This window comes from Hibiscus syriacus, unplaced genomic scaffold, assembly GCF_006381635.1.
Source record: "Hibiscus syriacus cultivar Baekdansim isolate YM2019G1 unplaced genomic scaffold, ASM638163v2 tig00003041_pilon, whole genome shotgun sequence".
Taxonomy (NCBI): domain Eukaryota; kingdom Viridiplantae; phylum Streptophyta; class Magnoliopsida; order Malvales; family Malvaceae; genus Hibiscus; species Hibiscus syriacus.
The window spans coordinates 2954582-2981756 of record NW_024061960.1 but is presented as its reverse complement, the minus strand read 5'-3'; the positions used below and the strand labels follow the sequence as shown (position 1 = coordinate 2981756).

Here is a 27175-nt window from a genome sequence, read left to right as displayed (position 1 = left end):
TGGTTCAGATGATGATGAGGACACTTGAACCACATCTACATCTTTATGAGCAGTTGGTGCAGGCTGTGCTGAAGGAAAAACAGTTGTTTCTTACTCTAACAGCTGACCAGGGGTAAACAGTGATGGTTTGTGGAGGTGCTTCCATGCCAATAGAATTCGAAACCCCAATCATGGAGGATGCAGTCTGAGAAGTAGTTTGATAAGGAAAAGTAGGAATAGCACTTGGTTTGTGGTCAGTTGGTGGTACATGAGAATGCAATTCTGGACCAATAATCAAAGGAGAAAGAGCTGGTAAGCTAGAACCAGGAGTAGCTGGAGAAATTGCAGCATTTGGAACTTTATTAAGAAATGTTTCTGACTCTAGTGTAGTAGAGGATGCAGGAGGAAAATCAGAAGTTTAATAATGGGAATCTGTAGTGGAAGTAAGGAGGGAGGAACCTCAGGCAAACTTGAAGTCTGTAAGTTGGCAGGGACAGTAAGGAAAGGGTATTAAAATTTGAATATTTCATCACTTGCTGCATGAAAGGTAGTATTGATTGTCCTGGAGGGAGCCAAAGCAAAGATTGATGGTGCTAACGTGGCAACCCTTTAGGGGGTTTGGGGGCGGGGGGCATAGTACCCTTCCCGATACATTGGCATAGCAAGCTCACTGCCCTTAGCAGTTGGAGGTGGAGGTCCTGAATAGCATCGTGTTAATGGGATCATCATTGGATCCTAATTTCAAACACTCATTTTAAAGTCCTTTTCATCTTTCCCTCGCAGTATTTGCTCACTATCAGTTTCTCACCAATATTTAGCTTTAGATGGAATTTACCGCCAAACATGATAATATAATTTCAAAGTGTAAAATTACCATCAATAATTCCTATGCATATAGTTTAACATATTAACTGAAAATATGTAGATAGACAGCACTTGCATGCAAAAACATGAAAAGAAAATAGTGGATATCACAACCATATTTGAAATTTCAAACATCGCAAATATCCATCCTCATCACCAGCAACTGTCCTACCCTCTATTTAGATATTCAAAGAGCTCACCACCACTTTGTTACAAACTTCAAACCAGAAAACAGTAAAAACAGAAGTGAGCAAAACAAATACCTGTAGCTAGTAATCACAGTTCGTGACACCAGTGACCACTCGGAGCAAAGTGTCTTATATGGCTTTTTCCGCATTTGAAGCACAGGCAATACTTCTGACAGAGATCACATTCTGTAGTACCGTTCAACATTTCGCCAAAGTCGAAATGACATATTACTATTCCAAAAGGCCGGTCATCATCTCACTGCCGATTTGTTGGTGATAAGGACAGGTCTCTCCCATCATACCCACCAAAAAGAATACAAAAGGGCACCAACCTGTAACATTTCTTAGCCCTCAGATTGTGGGGTATGCCTCACGCATACTAGATCTTCCAATTTGTTACCATCTATTTTGTACATAGAAACCCCTTCCATTTGCTTATAATGCTCTTGCGCTTCCTTTCTTATGCTCTCAAAAGGCATGGTTTCCCATTTGCTGTAATTTGAGTGTTTCCTCACATCACTCATGTCTGAAGATCCCGAAATAGGCCCACTTTTGTCCGGGTCCACATTACCCCAAACCTTGCAACTAACAAACTGTCCCTCAGCCACTGGATCCCTTTTCAAGTGCAAAGCCGCAGCATGAGCTTTGTTTATCGTTTCTCTACTTGGTACATCTGACCAGTCTTGCTTCCTCTTGGCTCTCATGGGAGAATGAATCCTAATAACCTGGAAAGCAGGAAAAAAACCATGAACGTAAATCTATAGGATTTCTTTTTGACACGTGATAAAATTGGAATTAAAAGCCTGCAGTCTTTTGCAGGGTGCAAGTATCATACACCAAGGCACTCTAACAGCTGATAGTATGCTCTTCCTTGAAGTGGATTATGCCCTTTCCTTGGTGTCGAGAAGTACCTTGTCCTACAAAAAACATTGTGAAGCTATAAGCATGAAATTGGGAGGAAAGCAAACGCACACCATATGCACGAGACAAATGTCTCCAATTCAATAAGGACTCAGTTCAAAAGGTGTTCGCTTTGGTTTCATTCGCTTCGCAACAATCGAAGCAAGGAAAGCGATCTCTAAAATGAATGGTTTTCATATTGACGACCGCAAAATTGGTGTTTCTTTCGCTAAATTCAAACCACGACATTCCTACTGGAGAAAGTTCTCGACAGCTATTCATCGCAAGTTTGGGATGGAGCTGTTTCGAGGAATAATCACTGTGAAGTTGAAGGAGTGGTGGACGACGATAAACTTCTCGTATTGAGTAATTGACTAGTGGGGTGGTGTAAGAACTTTGTCAAAATCAGTAATCTTGCTAATCAAATGCAAGCTAAGGGCCTCACTGGTTTCTCGATTATGAGAGCTGTTGGAAATGCAGTTCTATTGGTTTTCGAAGACTCGGCTTTGTTGAGAAGTGTGAAGATCGATAAATCAAAGATACTTGCAAAGTGGTTCTCCAGAGTTGAAGCTTGGTCAGAGAGTTTGGTAGTGGATCGAAATCGAGTGTGGTTAGTTTGCGAGGGTGTTCCTTTTCATATTTGGAATTGGGATACTTTCAAAAACATTGCAAATAAGTGGGGTTATTTATTAGCAATCGACGAAAGTTGTCAGTCACCATCATCTTTTGATCGGGTAAAAATTCAAGTCCTCATAAAGCTTCATGTGAGAATTAATGAGACGTTGAAATTGAAGGTCGGTGACAACTCCTTCAAAATCATGGTGCATGAGATTGAGCCTTCATTCAAACCAAACTCCTAGGTCCCTAACGAAGTCGATTCTCATTTAGATCCTGTCTCTTCAACTGTCACTTTGATTTAGTGTATAAGGTTGCAGGTGTTGCTTTTCTTTTGTATTATGTTATTTTGAGGTGTTTGCTATCCTAATGCTGGAGGTGTTTCTTAGAAATAGGGTATTTGTCAATTGTGGTTTTTGGTCGAGGATGTGAGAGTTTAAGGTGTTTGTTGTAATGGTGTATATCACCATAGGAGGATATTCCGTGTTTTCTCATATATTGGGTATTATTATTAATAACATATGATGTACTCTTTTCTTCCTTCCAATGTTCGTTAACATACTTTCTTAGTGTGTGGACGAATACGAAGGGAGTTTTTAATGAGACCTCCAATTTCTATAAAAAAAAAAGAAAAAGTATATCTACTGTTTTCTACAGAATGTAATATTTAAAAGTCAACTTTCATCTACAACAATCAACCAGTAATAAAAACTTATTGACACCAAGGCTAAATCACTTTGACTTCCATTCTTCAAAATGCAAATTAGAAACTAATAAAGGCATTCTTCTTCTCTTGAACAGACAAAATTAAGAACAATGTCAGCATATGATACATGTTTAAGGGCTTTAAGCCTCAAATCTGAAACCAATTGTAGAGAAACCAATAAAAAGAAAAGGAATTTTATATGTAACTTTGATGAGGGGTACTAGAGTCGGAAGAGAGAACAGCCACAGAGATGAGTAAAGAATAATAGAAGAATTAACTGACCATTCAGTATAGCCTGGATCGACAGTGAAACCATATATATCAACAATATCACACATAGAAAGTGCAAGCTCTATCGATTTCATTCCAGTTCCTTTGGCACCCCTACGTAGAACAATTCCTTGAAAGAGATAAACAGGATTTGGAATCGTCTGTGATAGAGAACAACAAAGTACTTTAATTTGACACGGCAAAAGCAACATACAAATCAAGTCTATGTTCTTACAATCATCACAAGGAACAATAGAATTCCTAGAAGATATCTAGCAAGAAAAAGTACCAACAGCAAATAAGAATAAATAATAACACTAAGGGCAGCAATTTAAGGATTGCTGCAGTTTTGATCAGATAACTGATATCTAGCACTCCAAAGTCAAATAAGCCATCATAGCAGTCAACTTTAAATTCTGTTCCTTAATCACACAACCAACTACTGACAAATAATTTATTTCCTGAAATGAAATTCTCAATTCTCACCTTTATCATATCATTAAAGTCCCTATGGGTGACACTCTTGATTATAAGTACCTCATCATCTGCATGGAAAAAACAATTATGTCACTATGTTTTAACATCATATTAAGAAGTCAATAGATACATGAATGGCACACATTTTATGGCAAGAAATAGAATATATGTTCATAAAACAGATACAGAGAGATGCACCGTTCTCTTCCCAGCAAATGTAGTCAGTGAAATTGGAAGGGGAATTTTAAAATTTGAAATGAAGTCAATGCATTTCCAAAATGCTAGCATTTATAATTATTTTGTTGGGGTAAATATTTCTTCAAAATGAAATTTAGGCTATTGGAATTTCATGAGATGAAAGAAATTTAAAAGACAAATAATTATATGAACAATAAAAAAATGTATATTAGACAATATGCAATACAAGTATCATTGGATTTGTTAAAATGCATACATATTATTAATAAAGAATGATGACAAACAAAAATATATTTATAAAGTCAACTTCAATGATAATTTTTCGAGGTTTAAAATTAATGATGAGCAATGGATAAAGTGAAAGGAGATTTTAAAAAACAACCTCTTTTTGGTGGAATTTCAATAGGGAATTTGAAATGGCTCAAATCTCCTGTCGAAAATCATCATAAATTTTGAAATTCTCCAATACATTTATCCAAACAAGTAAATTCATTTTTAATTTTTGACAACCTTGATTGAAATGAAATGCTTCTTTAAATACCTGATCCAACCATGCCATAAGAGCATGCATAATAAGCATTCCAGGACTTTATTAGCAAAATTAACATTGACGGGCACTTACCAGATCCCTTGAGAATCTTAACCATGTTTCAAGCTGCACCCCGTACCACAAGGCGGAAATCCCTCTTAACACCAACGTATTTAGCATATTTCTGTTTAGTGAGTGATAAGGGAGATAAGCATTCACAGACTAGATAACAACATATGCCAGAAGAATAATGAACCAAAGGCCAAGTAGCCTCATATGAAAAAACAGAGTGAAATTTGCTACTAATTCAGATAAGTTTAAGAAAGGTAAATGGGGCTCTAAAATCCTAGTAGAACATGTATGTGCGCGCACACACATACATACAGAATTAATTGCTTCTAGGAGAAATTATTTATAATCTATTGCGTTCCTTAGGGTGACATAAAGGAAAACTAAATCAATACAAAGAAAAAATATTGAAAGTTATCAGAGTTGGATAACTCGATTTGGGTGTTATATTTCCAATTTACCTCATTGACTGGAGCTTCATTGTCTCGTATAACAATATCATGACTATCAATTTCTTTCCCAAATGTAGTCTTTAAGAGATCACCTGAGTTCCCAACAACTGCACATGTGTGAAACTGTCGTGGATGGAATGGGGGTTTTGCTGGTAGAAGGATATTAAGATGTTCTTCACAAAGAGTTTGATTGTAGCATTTATTAGCTCCCCTACAAGCCACAACAAACACAGTTCACAAGCTCACATAATTCCAAAAAACAATTATTACAGCAATCTTGCTTATAACCAAATCTGAGAATTGGAAAATATAAGCCATTGTATATGTGTCTAGAAAATCATACAATTGTGCAATCCTTTTTGCAGCATATCCCAACCATCCGTCTGGCCGGACATCTAGATATTCTCTGGTCAACACTGTTGTCATGTTACGGTACTGCATTTATAAAGACATCATTATGACAGATAACTCCTCAGTGGACAAATATAAAAGGAAAAGGATAGGACATTAACCTGTTCCCACAAGAGAATGGCATCACAAACATCATAACTATACTCCAATGGTTCATAAATCTTAAACTGCTCATTATACTGCAATTATAGAGGCTTAACAATCAGCACACAAATGCATTTAACATAAATGAAGAGCAAAAAGAGCGAGGGGGATGCATTATTGAGAATAAGGAAAGAACCAGACCCAGGTGCTGTTTGTGCCCTCGGGAAACTTAAGAATCAATTTGCAATGATTGATAATATGTGCAGTGAGCCCAAGTCCTCTATTTGCCTACATCGAATTCAAGTTCAGTAAATTCAGACTTTCACAAAAAATATACAATCATCAACACACAAACTCATAAAATTCTAGACAAAATCAGCATTTAGATTCAACAAAAATAATCAAAGTATTTTCATTATCATTTTATGCAACATGGAATAGAAACAAGATGGGAACATCATCCTAGCTTTTGTTGTATCTTAAGACCTGATTTTAGCGAGCACTTGGTTTAGGAAAAGTGACTTCCATCTAATAACCCATAACCGTGGAGGGAAGGCCAGTCAAATAGATTCTTTCCGATCAGAAGGGAGGGAGGAGTTGTTGCGTTGACTGCAAGGTGAGCAGGGGTAAGTGTTGCTACATATCATCAGCTTCTAGGTTTAGGTGTTCATTTTATTAATAGGTACAAGAAAGCAAGACCTACGATCCTAGGACTAAATGCAATAGGTTGAAACAGAGACACACAAGCATTTTTAATGGATAGGATAGCTCAAGAGGTTAAATGAGAAGACAATTTCAAACCTGATGTACTATGGAATAAAATGGTGGAATGAAGAAAAACAACTATTAAGAATAAACGAATTGGTTGTAAAAGCTAGGGCAATAGCATGGATACAGAGAGCTTAGAGAAATATAAGCTGGCAAAGAAAGAAACCAAAAAAGTTGTACAGGAGGTTAAAATGAGAGTATATTTGTGACAGATTGGACTCAAAGGAATGGAGAGAAGGATATTTAAATGCTTGGCCGATGATGGAGAAAACACTAGAATGTAGGAACTATTAGGTATATTAAGCATAACCTTGAAAGAAGAAAAAGCTATTGAACAACATTTACGACAATAAACTTAAATTGTGGAAAATCAATTTCATTTTGTACCTTGATGATAAAACATAGAAGCGATTCATCTCTTGTGTGTACTTATTGAGAGAATTAGTGTTAGAACAAGATTTATACATGATTTTTATTGATTTGGAGCAAGTTTATAATAGAGTACCTAGAGATGTTTGTGAACAAAAAAGCAATTCCTCTCATATGCTTAGTATGGTACGGGATATGTGAAATGTAGTTACAATGTAAAAACTTGGAGTGGATTGAAGGTTGAGTTCTTTATTATAGTAAATGTGTAGCAAGAACCGCATTTGAGTTCTTTTTGCTCTTTGACATAGCAATAGATGAGTTAATAAAAGACATTCAAGATGAAATATTTAGGTGTATAATACTCGCATAAGATCAAAGAATTCATTAATACTGAATTAGGATTGGGAAGACAAACTCCATAAAGCTAGGGGGTTTAAATTGAATGGATAAGATTTGATCACACTCGATGGTCAAGCTCCAATGTGTAGTCAGCCCAGGCCGTAAAACACAGTTAAAAAAAAAGTTATTTGCATTGAACTTTAAGTTTGAGATCAATGGTGTAAAAATAGGTGAAATTTTTTTTGGATGGTTTGATCACACAAAATGCAAATTGAGGTTCCAACTATTAGAAAGATTGAGCAAATTAACGTTGCACAACGTAAATACTTGAAATCAAGATAAACAAGCTAAAAATGGTTGCAGTTAATAAAACGATTGGAAGAGGAGGATTACTGTGCCGGACTTCAATATGACTATCATGTATTTGGTGTTAAATATTTCAATTTCATGGAAAACAAAATCTAATAAAAATAAATAGAAATTTCAAAGTATAGGGGAAGAAACTAACCACGCATTGTTGAACGCTGGTTTGAAACTCGGATAAAATCCGGATTTCCTGGGAGTTGAGATCTGATACGCGTACTTGTTCTTTACTAAGATCTACGTTTTTGTTAATAGGACCTGAAAACCAAGAATGATTTAAGTAAAGAAAAAATCAATAGTTGAGAAATAACGATTCAAAAAAAATACCTGAGAAGAAAGAATATTGGATTCCGAAAATAAGAAGAGAAAATAATGCAGCCGCGCAAACAAGAGGGAGAAGCACGGATTTCTTTTGAGACCGAGATCTCATTGTTTTTTCCACGTTCAATTTGTAAAACAGAGGGTTTGCTTTCTTGATGATGTCCCTGCTCCTGTCACTACTCTGTTTTCAGAGTAGACGAATGGATTTATTTCTCAGTGAAAAGTAATCAATTGGTAAATCACACTCTTAACCTATTCTGATCTGAGCGATTAGTTCAAAAGTTGACAAACAAGCACAAATGTTTGGAATTCTATTGTTGGCATCAGAAAAAAAAAGAAGGATCTGTGTATTGAATGCTAGGACTGGCCCTCACAATTACACATTTGAGAGTCTAAATCCAGCCCAACAATTATCTGTTGTTCGTCTTTCATAAAATTATATATGAAAATTTAAATTTATAAATAATTTATTAATTATATATTAATAAAAATATAAATTTATAAATTATAAAATAAACATATTATAGGATAACAAAATAGAGATTAAAACTGCAATTTTGATTTTAAAAGTACTTTTTCAAATATTGAAAATTTTAATTTTAATATTTTACACATTATTTCTTACTCTTAAAATATTTTTAGCCCTAAAAATAATGTTAAATGAGATTTTATTTTCAATTTGATTGTTAGATTGTAATTCATTCACGTATTGATTGTCATATCATTAATATTTTAAATTTAAAGATTATTATTTGATATATAAGTTGTGTAAACTAAGTTCTTAACTCCGAACTCATTGAGAAAATAAAGAATATTAATTTTTCTAGACATTTTATATTCGAGCAGCGGTGTTTGCAAGATAAGGTGTATGCGTTGTCAATAGATTAATGAAGTTGCAAGTAGATACTACATTGTAATCACCAAATACTATTAAAAGATAATTCCTTTAACTCTTAAACCCTAAACTTTAAATCTATACTCTAAATTCTAAATTATAAGCAATTAAACCTTAAATAGCATATATATTATTAAAATAAATAATTTTTTTATATAATTTAAAAAATTAATCATCATGCACATATATGTAAATAATTAATTATAAAATTTATCGATAAAGAAAATTAAATGGGATCGTCCGATAAGGAGATAAGAAGCAGAGAGTATACAGGGCTCAAGGTCAAGTTTAAAGTTAGGTTTTATTGGAGCTGTGGTTATTGAGATAACTCCTAATCTCCTTGAAGTTCCTTTTCGTTGGAGACAACATCAATAACAAACATAAAGTTAGGATTTGGCTAGTGAAGAGAAATATTGGGGGTTGGGGGGACAATTTTCTTAAGAGGGAAAAAAATGAAATCCTACAAGTTTAAGGATTAATTTTAAAATTGTTACTTTTATTAATATATTAAATCGTCAAAGTATTAGAAATTAATGATTTAATAATTAGAATAAAGACATTTACGTTCGATATAAGTGATCAAAACATAATATTTTTCAAAAATCAATAATTCAAATGAGACCTACCGTAAACAAAAATAACCACCCATGTATTTAACCTTTGGTTTTAGTTGCTTGCGGTTTATCAAAGGTTATGTTCGGTTGTACGGTATCTCCTAATTCTGTAACCCAATTTCGGGGGTTTTAATTAATATTTTTTTGGCTTAGGAAAAAAGGTTGGTTAAATAAGTTTTATAATTATAACCATAACACGTATAACATAATTAACTTTATGTAATTGGAAAAATATAAAATTGATTGATACAATTTTGGCGTGTTGATGTTTTAAAATTGACGGATAAATGCAAATAAAAATTGAAATAGGACGTCAACCCCTCTCTCTTCCCCCATACATAACTTGTAGCACCATCCCTAACGTAGCAAATGAGGAGTTGATCCCATTGCTCTTCCTTTAGAGATGAGATTTGTCATTAGTAACAGACCCTCTAACCCACCATCCCAAATGACTTTTTATTTCATTAGAGTATTATGAGAGAGCATGTTAATGGCAGCGGCGGTATTGAACAAATTCGTTAGTTTAGTTCCAAAAGTAAAACAAAGGCAAGTGCAATGTAACTGGCTAATTACAGAAACAAGCAAGGAGTTGGTAGTACATTTCATTACAATATTATGACAATCCAGCTCCAGCACAGCTCTCAAGTGACAAATAGAAATCTCATGTCTGCCTCCGTCAATTTTCCTAGAGCCTCTGTGGAGCCACCCACGGTCCTACACAACACACAACATTCAAATATAAAATGATTGTCCAATTCCCCAAGACACTTCTATTTATTATTATTATTCACACCACATTATAAAACTAACTCTTACCCTTCGAATACCAATTCCTTCTTCTCTTGCAGCTTTAATATCCTCTCTTCTATGGTGTTTTCAATAACAAATCTGACAATCCTATATCACACAAGCAGATGCATTGATCTCCTTAAGTCAAACCAGTCTCACATTTTCTTACAATCTTTAAGGGTGAAATTGAAAGAGACAAACAAAACCCAACCTTATCGGTTTACATTGCCCTATTCGGTGTATTCTATCTTGTGCTTGGCGCTCCACGGCTGGGTTCCACCAAGGGTCCATCAAGAAAACCTAACAGGTTTAAAGACAACCATTTTAATAATCCCAGTAAGAGAAAGCAGTTCCAAAATATCAGTTTTTGCATACTGATACCAAAAGATATTAAGCTGAACAAGCATTTCACAAGATATTGCTTACATGTGATGCAACTGTGAGATTAAGGGCAACCCCTCCAGCTTTTAAACTCACGAGAAATATCTTGCAATCTGGATCCTCAGTAAAACTTTTGATTGCAGCGTCTCGTGCACCCAAGGTCATGCTCCCTATCAGTTGAACACAATTTATGCCGGACTGCAAAACAGGCCAATCTATTATAACGACGTCTTTTCTCAGCTGCTGTAAAGAACTATAATAGAATTTGTTTTGTTTCTCATTGTAGAAACCTTATGGAGGGAGTATCTTATGAGATCCAAGAAATTAGTGAATTGGCTAAAAACTATTCCTTTGGCAGAGCCATCTCTTTCCACCATGAATCTGATTTCTTCCCTCTAAAATCATGAAAATTCTGTTAGCAGAGAGGATCAAGGTGTAAACAGTAAACAATATAGATATGGCATGCGATAGAGGCAAATTTGCTGTAGGTCATAATAATGATCAGTAACAAAAAATAAAAATAATAGTAATACCGTCAATAGCAGCAGCAATAGTATTACTGCATGTACAATGAGCCCAGATTCAATACTCTATAAGTAAACCCTCCATGCTATTGAATATAGTATTTCCTGTTTCTTTCATTTATCTCTGTTATCATCCATTTATCTTAACAATGAAATGCAGCTGCTTCTAGTTTATATAAATACCACTGCTGCTGCAGCATAACATGAGACAATATTGAAGTTCAAAATGCAAAGGTTTGCAACTTTGATGAAAACGTAGTATACACATAAAGCCACTCCCAGTCAATGGGATTTGCAAATAATTTACTATATCAATACATGCCAAATGGAACTCCAAACCAACTTTTAGAAGGCCATCTTCGGAAGTTTTTTTACCACTTATAAGAAGTTTCTGCTAAACCATCCAGTAATGTCATGCCAATAAATGATAATGAAGAGATATATAATAGCCATTAACAACTCTTCTACATGCTGCAAACAATGGTTGAGCATATAGTAGAGATGTTATCCTCTCAAAATTGTCTAGCAACTTTTTTAGCATTTAATGAATCACAATAAGACATACCAAAGCCTCTATTTTCGTGCTTGTCTGAAAATCATTTAATTGTATCCTGTTTAGAATACTTGAGGATTTAAATCCCTTCAGTGTTGTCCTACAAGATTGCCCTCCAGCATCCGCATTCGTAGTCAGATCAACAGTAAGTAATCTTGAGCAAGTGGGGCATGAGACATGTCCCACGGAGGCAGAAAAATCAATCAGACAAGCCTTGCAGAAGACATGTTCACACGCGGTAACCTGGAACAATCAGAACCAGTAAGTTCAAACAAAACAGAAACATATTCTGCATTCACATTTAATTGGATATTTGTAGCGATTATTTTATTATCTTTTTAGTGACATCTTATTCTTACCATGTGCTCAAATATGACAATTGAATGGATGGATAAGTTTATCCGTTTCGAGCTTTACATGTTTATAAGGCCAGGAAGAAGTAAAGGAAGAAAACACTACACAGAACAAACAGAAAGGGTAACCCACCACTGGATCTTCTGCAGGGTCATTGCAAATGCCACATACTTGTTCATCATTATTCCTATCACAGTTTGCTATGCTTCCAGCTCTTTGTGCAGCAGTACTCGAATATACCACAAGGTAAGGGTGGTCAACAGCCTATAATTTTGCACATAACATTGATTGAACAGACCGGTATAAAAAATTAGACATTTATTTTCCATTTTCTATTTCATTTTCTTATAAAAAGGTTTACCACAGGGATGTTTGCTAAGGGTGATAGTGAAGGTATCAACATCTTGGTCTTATCTATGTTCCCATTTAGCACATCATGAAGGAGGTGAGGAGCACCTCCCAGTCCCACCTGGACCCCATCTAATCCACTACTGGTCCAGGGCAGTGAGGGGGATTCCCCACCACACCTTCCAACTGTGCTAAACAGTCACCAAGTGACAAAATCCCTTTGGATGTATCAAACCTTGATCACACATCATCTTCAAAAAAGCATTGATGTTACATCACTCCATAATAATTTTTTGGAAAATCACCTTGCACAAATAATTAAATATATAATTACACAAAAAATCTGATTCAGGCTACAATTACACATACTCGAATTCAGAAGAAAAACACAATATAAACCAGAATTAAAGCTTACAAATTATGGAATACAAACCAATAGGATTCATGCATAAGTTGATAAAACGAATAAAGCCAACAGTTGAAGGATATGCAATTTATTATCAATATATTTATTGATTAAAAATATATTAACACCCTACTGAGTCCAAATTCCAAAAGATGTATTGCATATGTGAGCAAGTCAGAAAGAGGATGAACATATATGAGTATAAACCCTTAATATCATTTTATAAGACTAAGTATCAGATCCAATTTTATGCTTTGTAGATCAGCATGCCAAGTTTCAACTTGATTCGATAAGCACTGTTTGATTAACCCCATAGGAGGGAAAACTCATAATAGAAGAATGTTTCATCCACTGATGTAGCTAAAGATTTGCTCACCTGCCGCAAGCGTGTGAGGAGGTCAAAAATGTGAGCATAATTGTTCATTACAGTTCCTGCTTGAACATATCTGCAAGAAGAGAACATGAAAAATGCAAAGAACAAAGCATAAGACCATAAAACGAAAAACCATCTTTTAGAGCTTCAAATACCTAAGACAATATCAAAGGAGTAACTTGAACTATATTTTTCAGACCATTCAGAAAAATATGAACAGCCTTAATTTCGCTGTGATGGGGAATGGTCAATATTGGAATGGTTGAGGGGAAAACAATAGTGAATTTTTTTTTTTTGATAGGAATAGTAGGCCTCACTAAAAACCCCCTTCATGATTAACGGAACTTGAAAATAGTTCCTTAATCAGCGGAAGGAGGAAAAGAGTGCCCTAGGAGTTCATTAATCTTAAAACATTACAAAGTAATACAATGTCTAATCTCCCTCCAGAGATAAAAAGCCAAAAAGAACCAGCCCTTAATAGAACATAATACTCAACCAATACCAGACTTAGCTAGAACATCCGCCTCTATATTGGCTGTTCTACTAACCCATCTAATAAGACCTTCATAAACACTAAGCTTTTGAATAATTTCCTTAACAACTTGAACATAAACGACAGGACAAGAACCAACATCCTTGACCCAACCAATTGCCACCTTACTATCACTCTCGATAATCAATCTCTCTTTAAATTTGTGGCGAATAGATTCATAATAAAATAACCCCTTTAGGATAGCTTTCAATTCCATCAAAGTTGGAGGTCCCGGACCAGCAGGGTCTTTGAAGGAGCCGAGAATCGAACCAGAACTATCTTTCAGAACGCCACCTAAACCACTCCTCTTCCAATCACTAGAAGTAGCCGCATCCACATTAAGTTTAATAAAACCTTCTGGAGGAGGGGACCAAGGAACCTTAGATGAAATCCGATTAGTATAAGACGAGCAAGAATCCACTAAGGACGGGTCGGCAATAAGAGCATCCTTGGAAATAGAAATCTGAGTTTCCCTAGCTAGAAACCATGAAGCAAGCCTGCACCTAGCTAGATAGAATATTTCTGCTCGATCAAACTTCCCTCCTTCAAACACTATATAATTCCTAGTTTTCCATATTGTCCATAAGACCACTCCAGGGATAAATGACCACATCAGAGAGTTGGTCTTTAGGTTAGTCCATGCTACTAGGAATTTTTTTGCATCTTCATGAAAAACAGACTGAAAATTCCAATAACCCATGAATTTAGTCCATATTGGCCAAACAACCGAACATGAAAAAAATAGATGAGATGAAGACTCTTCTTCTAGATTACAAAAAGGACACATAGAATCATTTATGCCCTGAACACCTCTCTTAACCAGAGCTGTCTTCACTGCCAGCTTCTTTAAGATAACTTGCCAAAGAAAAGTCTCCACTCTTGGAGGCAGCATGCCCCTCCAAACAATAGATTTCCAAAAATTAGCTTCCTCCAAATCAGAAATACCCGAATAATATAGATTGGCACATGATTTAACATTGAAAACCCCTTCTCCATTCCCCTTCCACAACAGTCCATCAACCGCATCAGTAGAAACAGAAAATTCTGAAATAACAGCCATCAAGTTTAACCATTGTTCAAATTCCCAGTCATTCAACTCCCTTCTCAACTGGACGTTCCAAAACCAGCCCCCAGAACTGTAATCCCCAAACTGAAATAATCTTCCGGTTTTGTTCACTGCAATAGAGAATAGTCTAGGGAACATGACCCTCAAAGGATGATCCAATGCCCAATTGTCTTGCCAAAACCGAATATTCCTCCCATTGCCAATTTTGTAGCTATAATTGCTTCTGATACTACAGCCCATCGAATCAGCTTTAAAATGATTATTCACCAAAGATCTCCATATCCAAGAAGATTTAGGAGAAACCTTACTATCAAGCTGCATCAATGAAGAATCCAATTTGTATTTAGTGCAAATCATTTCCCTCCAAACTGCCTTCCTCTCCATAGCAAACCTCCAAGCCCACTTTTCCAATAAAGCCCTATTCATCGTATTTAAATTAGGAACTCCCAAGCCTCCTTCAATTTTTGGTTTACAAACGTTGGACCAGCTTACCCAATGGATTTTCTTTCTCCCACCTCCTCCACCCCATAAAAAATTTGACATAATAGAGTTTAGGGTCTTGTATACTGAAGCTGGTACCTTAAATAATGACAAATAGTATATAGGAAGTGAACATAGGACTGATTTAATCAAAACCAGCCTGCCCGCCAGTGACAAAGAAGAGCCTTTCCAGCCTGCTAACCTCTTATTGAAGCTTTGAACCACTGGATCCCACAGAATGTTAGAGTTCCTGTGTGGACCAAGAGGGAGTCCCAAATATTCAGAGGGAAAATAACCCACTGAACATCCAATCGTAGTTGCCCAATCCTTAATTTCCTCTTCCCTTAAATTCACCCCAAACAATTTGCACTTCTTCAAGTTCAACTGAAGTCCAGAAATAATCTCAAACACTCGAAGCACCCTCTTCACATTCAAGATCTGTTTTTTCGACGCACCACAGAATATTATAAGGTCGTCAGCAAATTGTAGATGTGTTAAATTAAAATTCTTCTCCCCATTTGTAATCATCAAACTCGAAAAGAGACCCCCTGAAACAGCTTTAAGTATCAATAAATTCAATAGTTCCCCAACTATATTAAACAACAACGGAGACAACGAACAGCCTTGACGAAGACCCTTAGCCATTGGGATTTCCTCGGTTGGAACCCCATTCACCAAGACTGAAACAGTTGCTGAAGTGATGCACTTCGAAATCCACCCTATCCATCTAGAACCAAATCCCATTTCCTTCATAATTCTGAACAAAATAGGCCAGTCAAGAGTATCATATGCCTTCTTGAAATCAGCTTTAAAAACACATCCTTTTAAACCATTCTTCTTCCAAAAGTCAATCCCTTCATTGGCTATAAGGGAACAATCCAAGATTTGTCGACCGGGAATAAAAGCGAATTGACATGGACTGATCAAATCTGAAATGCAGCTCCTAAGTCTCCTTGACAGACATTTAGAGAGGATCTTGTACAAACCACCCACTAAGCTAATAGGTCTAAAATCGTCCAAACCACCAATGTTTGAAATTTTCGGAATAAGAGTGATGAAAGTGTGATTTATTCCATGTTCCCAATCCTTTCCCAAGTAAAACTTCTTAAAGAAGGTCATAATATCTTCCTTAAGTACCTGCCAAAACCTCTTGAAAAAACCCATATTAAAGCCATCGGGACCCGGAGCTTTGTTACTTCCACAAGACTTCACAACATCCCAAACTTCCTCCTCTGAAAATTCCTGCTCTAAGAACTGATTCTGCTCCAAAGAAATTCTGGAAAAATCCAGATTTAATTCATCAATTTCTAGAGTAGATCGGTTATTGTAGATCTTAAAAAAATAATCCTTCACAATGTCCTTAATAGCAATTGGGTCTTCAACTATTTCTCCTCTAAAATTAAGTGCCACCAGTGCATTCCTCTTCTTCCTAACCGTAGCACAGGAATGGAAGTATTTAGTGTTGCGATCCCCGTCTTCAATCCATTTAGATCTCGAATACTGAAACCAAATCTGCTCTTGGATCTTGTGCAGCTTCCACAATTCTGCTCTACAATTATTCAACTCAGTTAATACCTCACTATCGACAGCACCCTGCTTTTGTTGAATATCAGCCTCTATCTTCGAAATTTTCTTCTCTAACTCAGAAATCAAGTCTCCTGGATACTTATCTCTGTTTCCAGACCACTTTTTAATTGCATGTTTGGCACTCCTTAAAAGACTAAAAGCACCTGCCTTCTTCTGACTTTTCTTAGAACTCTGAATAGAAGAAATAACCATATCCTCAAAACCCTCCTCATCCATCAATAGTTGAACATTCTAAACGGTTTTTGACCCCAGTCCACTCCTTTATTCACAAGAATTATGGCATTGTGATCTGACAATGATCTTGGTAGAAGAGACTGTGAAATGTCCGGAAATAACGCTAGAAATTGACTGTCAACCAAAAAACGATCTAATCTTACAAACGTGGGATTCTCTTGGTTATTACACCAAGTGAACCTTCCCCCATTCAAAGGAAGATCAATTAAGCCCGTATGAAGAATGAAGTCATTAAAGATCTCCATTGAGCTCCTACTTTGGCCTCTGCCCATCTTCTCATTTTCTTGTAAATAAACATTGAAGTCCCCTCCCACACAAACTGGAAAATTCTGTCCACTAAGAAAACTGCTTAATTCTTCAAAAAAATCAGCTTTCTCTTCCTCCACTGCTGGACCGTATACATTAATGAAACCACAACTGAAGTTTTTATTCCGGAATTTACCAAAGGTAGCTATAAATCTCCTACTAATAAACTGACTCTCCAACTCAAAGATATTGTCATCCCAACAACACAACAGGCCCCCCGCTGATCCAACTGAAGGAGATTCCAAAACTCCTTTAAGCTTATTAATCCCACTTCTCCTAAAGAAAGACCTCTTAAATTTTTCAGTCTTAGTTTCTTGTAACCAAAGGAAAGTAGGATTTAAGCTAGTGACTAAATTCTGAACAGCCCTCTTTTTTTCATTTTTCCCCAGACCCCTAACATTCCATGAACATATTACTAACTTTGACATCTTCATAAAGGGAACAAGGTACAAACAAAACCCTCAATCAACCAAACCTTGATTAATCCCAATCAAGCCTTTCTCTAGAGCTATGATTTTTTCCAAAAATGCTTCTTTCCCTTCCTTAAAAGATACTCCCAAAAGCTTACTAACCTCCCAAGTTTCAACAGCTTCTTTCAATAAACTCGAGAAAGCTGAGGAGGATGCTGTATCAATGCTCACCTGGTCAAGAGCTTCTCGAAACAGGATCCTTCTAGCTCTCCTCTTCCTTCTAATTAACAAACCAGATTTGGGTCTTAAGCATTCACCTTCAGAACAGTAACCTTCAATCTCCCGCTCTACGGTCCCATCCCCAAGACCATTAACAGAGCTAGGAAGAAGACTCCCATCAGCAATGAGCTCTGTTGAAAAACAAATCTGATTTGCAATGCTGGAGTCCACATCCAACTTCCTCTGCCCCACCTTGGTGCCACCTTTTTCATTCGTAAAGTTCAACAAATCTCCATACCAATATCTTCTATCCCTCGACCTGCTATAGACCCTTTTGCAACTGCTCAAACTTCTAGTTTCCAGCACCTCACTCTCAGATGAGACCTTTCTTCTAGAGCGGTGTAACTGTCTCCCCCTTGAGATGTTTCCTAAATTAGTTGTAACCGGATCAACCAACCTTAAACTTTCTTCTTCAGCCTCTATTTCTGCATTAACCACCTTCTCTGTAATTGGGCTCTTCTCCAATACTTTAAACGTTTTCCTGTTTTTCCCATCTAAATTAAGGTTCTCCACAAAATCCCCAAACTTATTAACTATATATGCTGGCCCAGAAATGAAACCCGAAAAATCTTTTGACCCAGACTGCCCAGAATTTTCAGAATGGGCTTGAGACCCATCAGCCGAATAATGTTGACTTCTAATCCCCAAACCTGCAAACTCACCAACTTGTAGACTCCCAACCTTTTGACTTTCTGGCATACTACATTTAATACCTTTCCTATCTAAGGGAAGCCTTGCTAGCTGTCTATTCTCACTAACTCCTCCAGAACCACTGAACACACCCTGCTCAATCCAATTGTCCACTGACAGACGATTTTTCCTTGCTGCACCTGCCTCCCCTTCCCCATGATCTGACAACAGCCTGTCTACCTCCTCCTCAGACCTAATTTCTTCAGAAAATGCCTCATCGGAATCCTCCACCGGAAAATTACTGAAAAACGAACTTGAATACTCACTTGCTGATCCAATCTTAATACTTACTTTGAATGATCTTCCATAAGATCCAAGAGTGATCACCTCTGGAACATCAAAGGGGCTTTCCACCCTCAATAAAATTCTTGCCATTGTAAGGTCTTCTCTTTTCCTTGTACTCTCATGAATACCTACCACTTTGCCCCATCTCCCAGCCATTTTCTCAAAGAAAGATTCATTCCAGCATAACAAAGGAACCCCTATTAATTCTGTCATGCAGAAGGCCATGGGAACTCCGGCCTCATTCAGTAAAGGTTCCACTCGTTCAAACCACTGTTTTAAAACCTCTTCCTTTTTGCTCCATAAATCCAGCATCTCCTCATGGGAATTGAGAACTAAAACGCAAGAGTTCCAAACATAACCCCATCTAGCAATTTGAACATCATAGCCTTCCTTAAATAAGGCATTCCGAATGAACTCAACTTGAAACGAGTATTTGATAATCCCTGTTAACGACCTCTTCACCCAATTGGCACTTTCTGATGGAATATGCATCTCCATAATGTTTTTCTTGACATTCCTCCTTTGGACATCCTCAGACAATAGTTCTTTATACCCCCTTGTAATCCCATTTGACATCAGAGCATCCCTATAAGTTCTATCGTCCCTTCTACTTCTGATAATATTTTCTCTTTCTCTTGATTTCGAAGAATCTGCAAAAATCTGACCTGAAGCCTCGTTTGAAGAAGTAAGCACCACCCTTGACCTTGAACGATCATCCTTAAATCTGGCAGGACTAACTAAGATCTTCCTTCCATCAATCACAATCCCATTTAACTTATCAACAGCCCTCCTTAAATCTTCCTCCCTCTTAAAATGAACAAAAGCAAAGGTGGAAAATCTGTACTTAGGATTTCTAATTTGATTGGGAATGAAAACTCTCATAACCGGACCATGGACTAAGAATAATTCCTTAAGAGTATGACGAGAAACCCTCCTGCTCAGATTGTCGATAAACGCCGACCAACACTCATCGGGAACTGACTTTTTTTTAAAATTCTCTCTCTCTACGTTTTTCTCTCTCTCACTCATTTTTGAATCCCCTTCTGTTCCTGAATCAATTACTCTATTTTCAAATACAATATAAACCATTTCCTATATATGTTGTTGTTTTGGCCGTAATCCTAAAATGCATGAGTTCCCTCTCAGACTCCTCGGAAGTTTACAAGTGAGGTAGAAGGGATATAAGTACTTCCAAAAAACAATAGTGAATCAATAGAATTAGAGCTGAACAAACAAGCAAGAGAGTTGGAACTCTAGAAATCGAAGGGTTAACAAAATCCTCTTGTTTCTCTCTATTAGTTCGAAGAAAATAATAAGAATAATAATGAGGTTGGCAGTAAAGCTTACAACTTATTAATACTAGACTCTCTTGCAAGTAAAGTTACTACGTTTTCTTGCAAATAAAGCTTTATTTTAAGTAGTCCAAGTGATCAGTGGTGATACGAGCAATCCATTCCTAGTTAAATAGAATTTTCTTGATCTTTTCTTTTGAACAACAATGCAAGTATTTCCAAGGATATCTATCTTTTTCAACCAAGAGTTGTACACCACTAGGTGCTTTCAATCAATTCCACAATAAAAGCTAAAGATCTATATGGTAACTTACGTGTTAAATTGTGCCTGACTTTCACTGTACAATGATTCATAATAGTCCGTTTCTTTAATATCCATGGTGTCCCGCCTTAATGAGATCTGCAGGATGAGGGCATTGGAAGAAGAAGTATAACAGGAATTTTAAGAACAAACAACAATTCACCATTTATGCGAGATTGTGTTTGTATTTGGGCATGTGCATGTTTGAGAACATGTATGTATCAAAATCACTTACAATTCTAGGAGGAAGGGCAAGATCAGCGGCCCTGCCTTTCTTCGTACGTCTTAAGACAATGTTCTTCAAAATTTTGTGCTTTAGCAATATCATAGCTCTTTTTCCAATCTCACCATTTCCATGATTTTGTATTGGTGTAGCGACATACTAAGATTTTAAAGATATTCAGAATAAAGAAGTCTGTAAAATATTATCAGAACCAACACTAATGGAAATCTAAAGGATTGCAAACTCACCTTATTCCACCAACAAAAGTGCCTCACAGAACTATGGGGGCAGTTTGAACATTCTCTTGATGTACTGTACCAATGCGATCAAATTAACAAAATTGTAAGTAACATTCAGAAGAAAAGGACTCCAGCAGCAAAGCTAAAATTGCATAAGACAAATATAAAAGCCAATCAAAGTATCACTTCTGTCCAAGATGCATCAAGAAACAACACCGAACAACAGATCAATTATGTTAGCTTACCTATGTAGGTACCTAAATTGAATTTGAAATCGGAATGCCGCAGCAAGGAATAATTAAGCCGGCACATTTAGCCCAAATTTTATTCATTCTAATCTTGCCCCGTATTATAAGCTTGACGAGGGCAATTGATTTTTGGAGCAAGCCACTAAAGTTATAGTCAACCAGAAATAAGACCATGCAATGCTGTGTACATTTATCATAAATTTATATTTGTAAAAATCTTATGTACTGATTTATGTTTTGTTTCAATGAAGGATGCTAATGCAATCAAATTTCGTCAATTTCGTCGAATCAGTGATGCATTTGAAAAATAAGATCAACTAATATAAATATGATGTTGAATCTTCCCTTAATAGATCAATGTGAACTCTTTTGTTTAAGCAAAATCACTTATTTTTACAAAATCAAATTAGTTTTAACATTTTTAAAGTCTTGGAAGTAATACATTAACTGACACCTATCAATTAAACAATCAATGATATGATTAAATTTCAGATTACAATGTAAAAATATATTGCAAATTTAAATCCATTCGGTCTATAGTAAGTTGCATAATGGTAGCAAAATTTTATATTCATGACTATTAAATATATATTGTTTTATTATTACAATTCTAAGTATGGCTTTCTCCCTTTTCTTTTTGCATTAACTTCTCGTTCTTATGTAGTTTCTTTCTTTTTTTGCCCTAGTTTTGAATATATACTATTTTAGAACATTTAAATAAAAGTAGCTATGATGAGATACAGAAAAAAAAAGAACTTCTAAAAAGAAGAATGTGAATATTAAAAACAGAAAAAAAATAACTAGTGAGAGAAGTTCCCGCTTCTCTCTAGGGCCCAGGTGTTTTTAAATTTAAAAGTGTTGTCTCATTCGTCTGTTGCCTGCTGGCCGCTGCCGCCGCCCGCCGTCTGCCGCCGCCGTCAGCCGTCCGCCGCCACACTCTGACCACCGTTTGACGCCGCTTTTTCCTAGGATGGTCGTCTGCTCACGGTGAATACAGATCTGGACTTGCATTTGCGAAAAACGCTGTCTTTAGTCGCAGATCTACACTCGCCCTCTGCAGATTTTCGAAGCCTCCAGCCGTCCGAGTTCACCTCCGCCACTCAACCCAGCGCAGTGCCTAAACGTGACCTAATCCCGTCTTCTCTTGTGTCGAGCAGTGGTGTACAGCTGAGTATTCACCATGGAACCCCAACCCACGTCTCAACCCAGCCAACTTCGAGGGTTTGACTCAGCTGGTGCGGTGGCTGCTTCCTCCGTGAGGCCTCCTATTGTTCCTCCTTCTTCGTCTAGGAGTTCTCATCTCCCGCTTGAACCAGACTGCCGTGTTGCAGCTGGTGATTTCCCCCTGGAGTCTGCCAAGGAATTAGAAGCGAAAGTGAAGGCTCTTAAAGCATTAGTGGCAGAGTTGAATAAGCGGGTTAATGATTTAAAAATGAAGGAAAATGCAGTTCCACGAGGCAGTCTTCTCAAGAAATCTGGATCCGCTGGTGCAGCCTCTTCATCTTACTCCGGTAAGGACAATCGTAAAATTGAGAATGAAAAGGAGAGGACAAGGTTACGGAAACCGCAAAGAAGAGATTTTACCAGACGCCTGTTGGCCGGATTGAGACAGTTTGGTAACTTCTCTATTCCACCGAATGCTGCTAAGAATGATGTTTTGGCAGCCTTGGCACGTGAGGCGGGTTGGATAGTTGAGTCCGACGGCACCACTTACAGACACTCTCCTTCAACCCAAAATCAACAAAATTCGGGATCATTTTCGGCGAGGTCGGGTGAAAGTCCACTATCATCCAGTCCTTTGAAGAAATGCTCACAAGAAGGGAAACATAGGAACGGAAAGCTGTCTTTTGTTCACGCAACACCAACGCTTCCAGTCGCTAATGTTGATCATGGTGGTGCCAAGGAAATCTATTCGAAAGGGTATTCCGATGCAAAATTTTCCGAAGTGGTGGGAAGAAGAAGAAATGGGTTTTATAATCGGTCGAAAGAAGGCCAACCAGATTTTCGCAATGGGTCCAGAAAGGATTGTTACACGATTTTTATCGAAAACCTTCCAGAGAAGATCCATTGGAAGAAACTTGGATCCATATTTGGCTCACATGGTCAAGTTATTGATGCCTTCATTCCCAAAAAAAGAAACTCGAATGGGGTTCGTTTTGGGTTTATTCGCTTTGCTACAATTGAAGAAGCAAGGACATCGATTTCTAAGATGAATGGTTATCATATTTACGGCAACAAAATTAGAGTCTCTTTGGCTAAACATAAACCCCGACAGTCTTACTGGCGAAAGTCCTCGAAAGTTGTTCATAGTAAGTCGGGGCTGGAAGTTTTTCCGACGATTAAACACTGTGAAGTTGAGGGTGTTGTGGACGCAGATAAACTTCATGTGTTGTCTAACTGTCTTGTGGGGTGGTGCAAGAACTTTATCAAGATTGGTAATCTTGCTAACCAAATACAAGCCAAAGGACTAGCGGGTTTCACGCTTATGAGAGCTGCTGGAAATGTAGTTCTAATGGTTTTTGAAGATTCTAATTCGTTGAGATGCGTGAAGGATGAAAAGTTAGAAACTCTTGCAGAATGGTTTTCCAGAGTGGAAACTTGGTCTGAGAGCCTTGTGGTGGAGAGCCGGCGCGTTTGGCTAGTTTGCGAAGGTATTCCTTTTCACGCTTGGAATTGGGATACTTTCAAAAACATAGCTACTAAGTGGGGCAAGTTAATAGCAATCGATAACAGTTGTGAGTTCCCTTCGTCTTTTGATCGGGCTAAAATCCAAATACTCACAAACGCTCAAGTGAGAATTAATGAGTTGTTGGAGTTGAAGGTCGGGGATCATTTATTCAAAATCTTGGTGCATGAAGTTGATCCTTCCTTCAAACCTAATTCTTGGGTTCCTGAAGATTGCGATATTTCTTTAGAACTTGATCCTCCAATTGGGTTGTGATTGTTCGGCTGCTGTATTCAGAGGCGTTTTTAAGTTTGTGGTTGTAATTGTTGGTTTTTTTGTTATGTTATCTTACATCTTGAGGTGATTTAGGGGCTTTTTGGTTGACGATGTAAGATTTCTAGGTGATATGGGTTGTATTGGTGTTTATTCCCGCATGTGGGTTTGGTGTTACCTCATGTACTTAGTATTATATTTAATAAAATATGAGGCACTCTTTTCTCCCTTCCTTGTTCTTCAACATACTTCTAAGTATGTGGAAGAATACGAAGGGAGTTTTTAATGAGACCTCCAACTTCTATCAAAAAAAAGAAGAATGTGAATATTTAAGATAAGTAAAGAACAAATGAAAGAAGGGTTCAATATGACACACATGGGAACTGAAATGAATAACAAACATTCCATCAATGAACTTATAGCAGTCATTGACAGAGTTATTAATTATGTTACAATCTTTAAGTTGGATGATCTGATTGCTACAAGTTAAAACTCTATGTCCAAAGGGAATTGGCAATAACATTCTGTGACTTGCTGTGAAATTAAATCAGGATCAAACATAGCATAAAAAATTTCAGAATTCAGTAACAACCCATACCCGTAATCAAGAATTCTGCAGTCACAATCTTTGCACAAGTAATAGGAGTATGGAACTATTTGCAAGAAACGAACCTGTGGAATGCAATGGAAAACAGATAAGGAACAAAATAAAAACTTGAAATTGCAATTCAATTTAATTGCAATTCAATTTCTAGACAAACGTTACTTACCAAAGAGTATAGTTCTCCAACACGATTCTGTAGAGGAGTGCCACTCAAAGCCCATTTGTACAAGGATTCCAAGGAAAGAACAGCCTTTGCAGTATTAGAACGTCTATCTTTCACAAAATGAGCCTGTGTCGATAAATAAAAAATTGCTGTTTATTAACAGTATTCATTCTAAAATTATGTTTTTCTTCCATCCACAGGAAGCATCAACTGATACCGACAGCGGAGGAAAGGTGTAACACATTTTATGAAGTGTTAGACAAATTCTAGTAGGACAGAATTTCTCGTATATTATATATCCTGAGATGAAACTCCCATTATTTTATTTTCGAAGTGTTAAAAAAATTCTAGTGAATAAATGAAGCTAAAGATGGAGTATATTCCCATTTTTTCAATAGATAATAATTATGCTATGATTCACCTCATCCAAGATGACGCGCTCCCACTTTACAGAATGTAGAGGTGCTTTTCCTTGAGGCAAGCTATGTTCTATGTCTGCAGAAGTTCCATTAAACTCATATTCAACATCTTTGTCTTCCTCAATATGCTTTGCTTTCTTCTTGCTACCCTTCTTTCTCGAATCAGTATCATAATTACTAGCATGTTCTCTGCCTGACTTAAGCATAGATTTCGATTTCTTACTCTCTTGTTTAGACTGCTTTAATGTTTTAACAGCATCAGGCCCACAGAAATATTTTAAGTGAACAGAGAGCTTCTTTTCCTGAAATGACTTCCCACAGAATGGGCATTTACTCTTTGGCGGCATCATGAATTTCCTATACTCGGACTCAACAATAGAATAAGTTGTTATTACAAAATCATACTCTGAGAACAGTTTCATATTTTTCCCTCTGTTGGCACCATGGTAAACCAACACCTTAGTGCTTCCCCTAGAAGTAAACCGATCAATCTCACTTACCCACTGACTCACAGCAACAACCGGACAAATAACAAGGGTGCATCTGATCCTGGGCAAATCTGTTGACGAACCTGAGGTCACTGATGAACCATTGGGATCGCCGATTTCATGGAGGAATTGCCGTTTGGCAAGGACAAGGGCTATTGCTTGAAGCGTCTTCCCCATTCCCATCTCATCTGCAAGGATTCCCCCTTTGATTTCGGAGTCTTCCTGCTTCAGAGCCCAGGCCAACCATTCCTTTTGGTATCTCAACAAAGGAATAATTAAGTCGGAAGATGCCTCAGAAGTCTCGGTTATGACTGCATTCTGTTGATCAAGATCAACATCTACTGTCAAATTCTCGTCAACCCATTTCTCATGCTCTTCTTCCCAAACTTCCCACATTAACACTTCCCCGGACTTCTTTCTCTTTCTCCTTTTTGCATTCTTTCTCTTCTTTGGGCTCGACACATTAAAGTCACCACTGACTTCATTTTGCTCAGGCAATTCCTGCTCATCGTTGCCTCTGTTTGTTGAAGGCTCAACAAAATCATAAACGGTGATACGAGAAGGTTTCCTTGTTTTATGATTTAAGTCCAAAATTTCATCTTCCCCTACAACCATATAATAATTTTATTGTATATCAAGATCACAAAATAAATGCAAAAAAAAAAAACCAAGATGGAAAGGGAATAAAAAGATTTCTTATCTGATAATCGAAGAAAAAGTACCTATATCAGAGTCGGACGAAGGCACATATATTTCTGAGTCTGAGAGAGAGGCCAACATAATAGGACCATCGGGTTTGTCAGAAGGGTCGCTGTGCTCATCTGTTTCAAGATTAACATAATTCCAAATTATAACAGTAATAAAAAAATGTTAGACCCAGCCATCCAGTAAAGTAAAAATTAACGGCGAAGCCCTAAAAAATTGAAAGTAGGTGCAGGGAGCGTAAAGCTCACCACCGTTTCCATAAGAAAAAAGAGGGAAAATAGTAATGTATAAAAGGGAAGAGAACCCTAAGCCATGGAAAAAGAAAAAGAAAAAGTCGAGAGGGCAATAGTTTTACCACTGTCAGAGAGGTTGGAGATCCTTTTCCGCGATCGAAGCTTCATTTCGCAAGTACGGGAGAATAGTGAAAGTGTAAATGCAGGGGGAGATCGGAGTGTAGTAGATCAGAAAATGTATTTGATCTATAGTTTTCTAAAGGAAAGAAAGGAGGAGTGAGGGAAAAAGCGCAGAGCGAGAGAGAGAAAAAAAA

General features: G+C 37.0%; 1 protein-coding gene and 1 pseudogene across 1 annotated transcript; both read right to left on the bottom strand.

The window, feature by feature from the left end:
- Positions 1–930: 930 nt before the first annotated feature.
- Positions 931–8205, bottom strand: LOC120168955 (annotated as a pseudogene).
- On the bottom strand, positions 7725–27175 carry LOC120168944 (DNA repair protein RAD16-like). Its single transcript, XM_039177194.1, has 17 exons — positions 26984–27175; positions 26646–26744; positions 25438–26528; positions 25020–25142; positions 24848–24921; positions 21073–21136; positions 20837–20983; positions 20615–20700; positions 13143–13212; positions 12145–12276; positions 11671–11901; positions 10872–10976; positions 10627–10779; positions 10412–10500; positions 10228–10308; positions 10011–10125; positions 7725–7839 (listed from the first exon to the last, which is right to left on the bottom strand). Exons 1-16 carry the CDS (start codon positions 27027–27029, stop codon positions 10053–10055), a joined length of 2664 nt encoding a protein of 887 aa, XP_039033125.1. The 5' UTR covers positions 27030–27175; the 3' UTR covers positions 7725–7839; positions 10011–10052.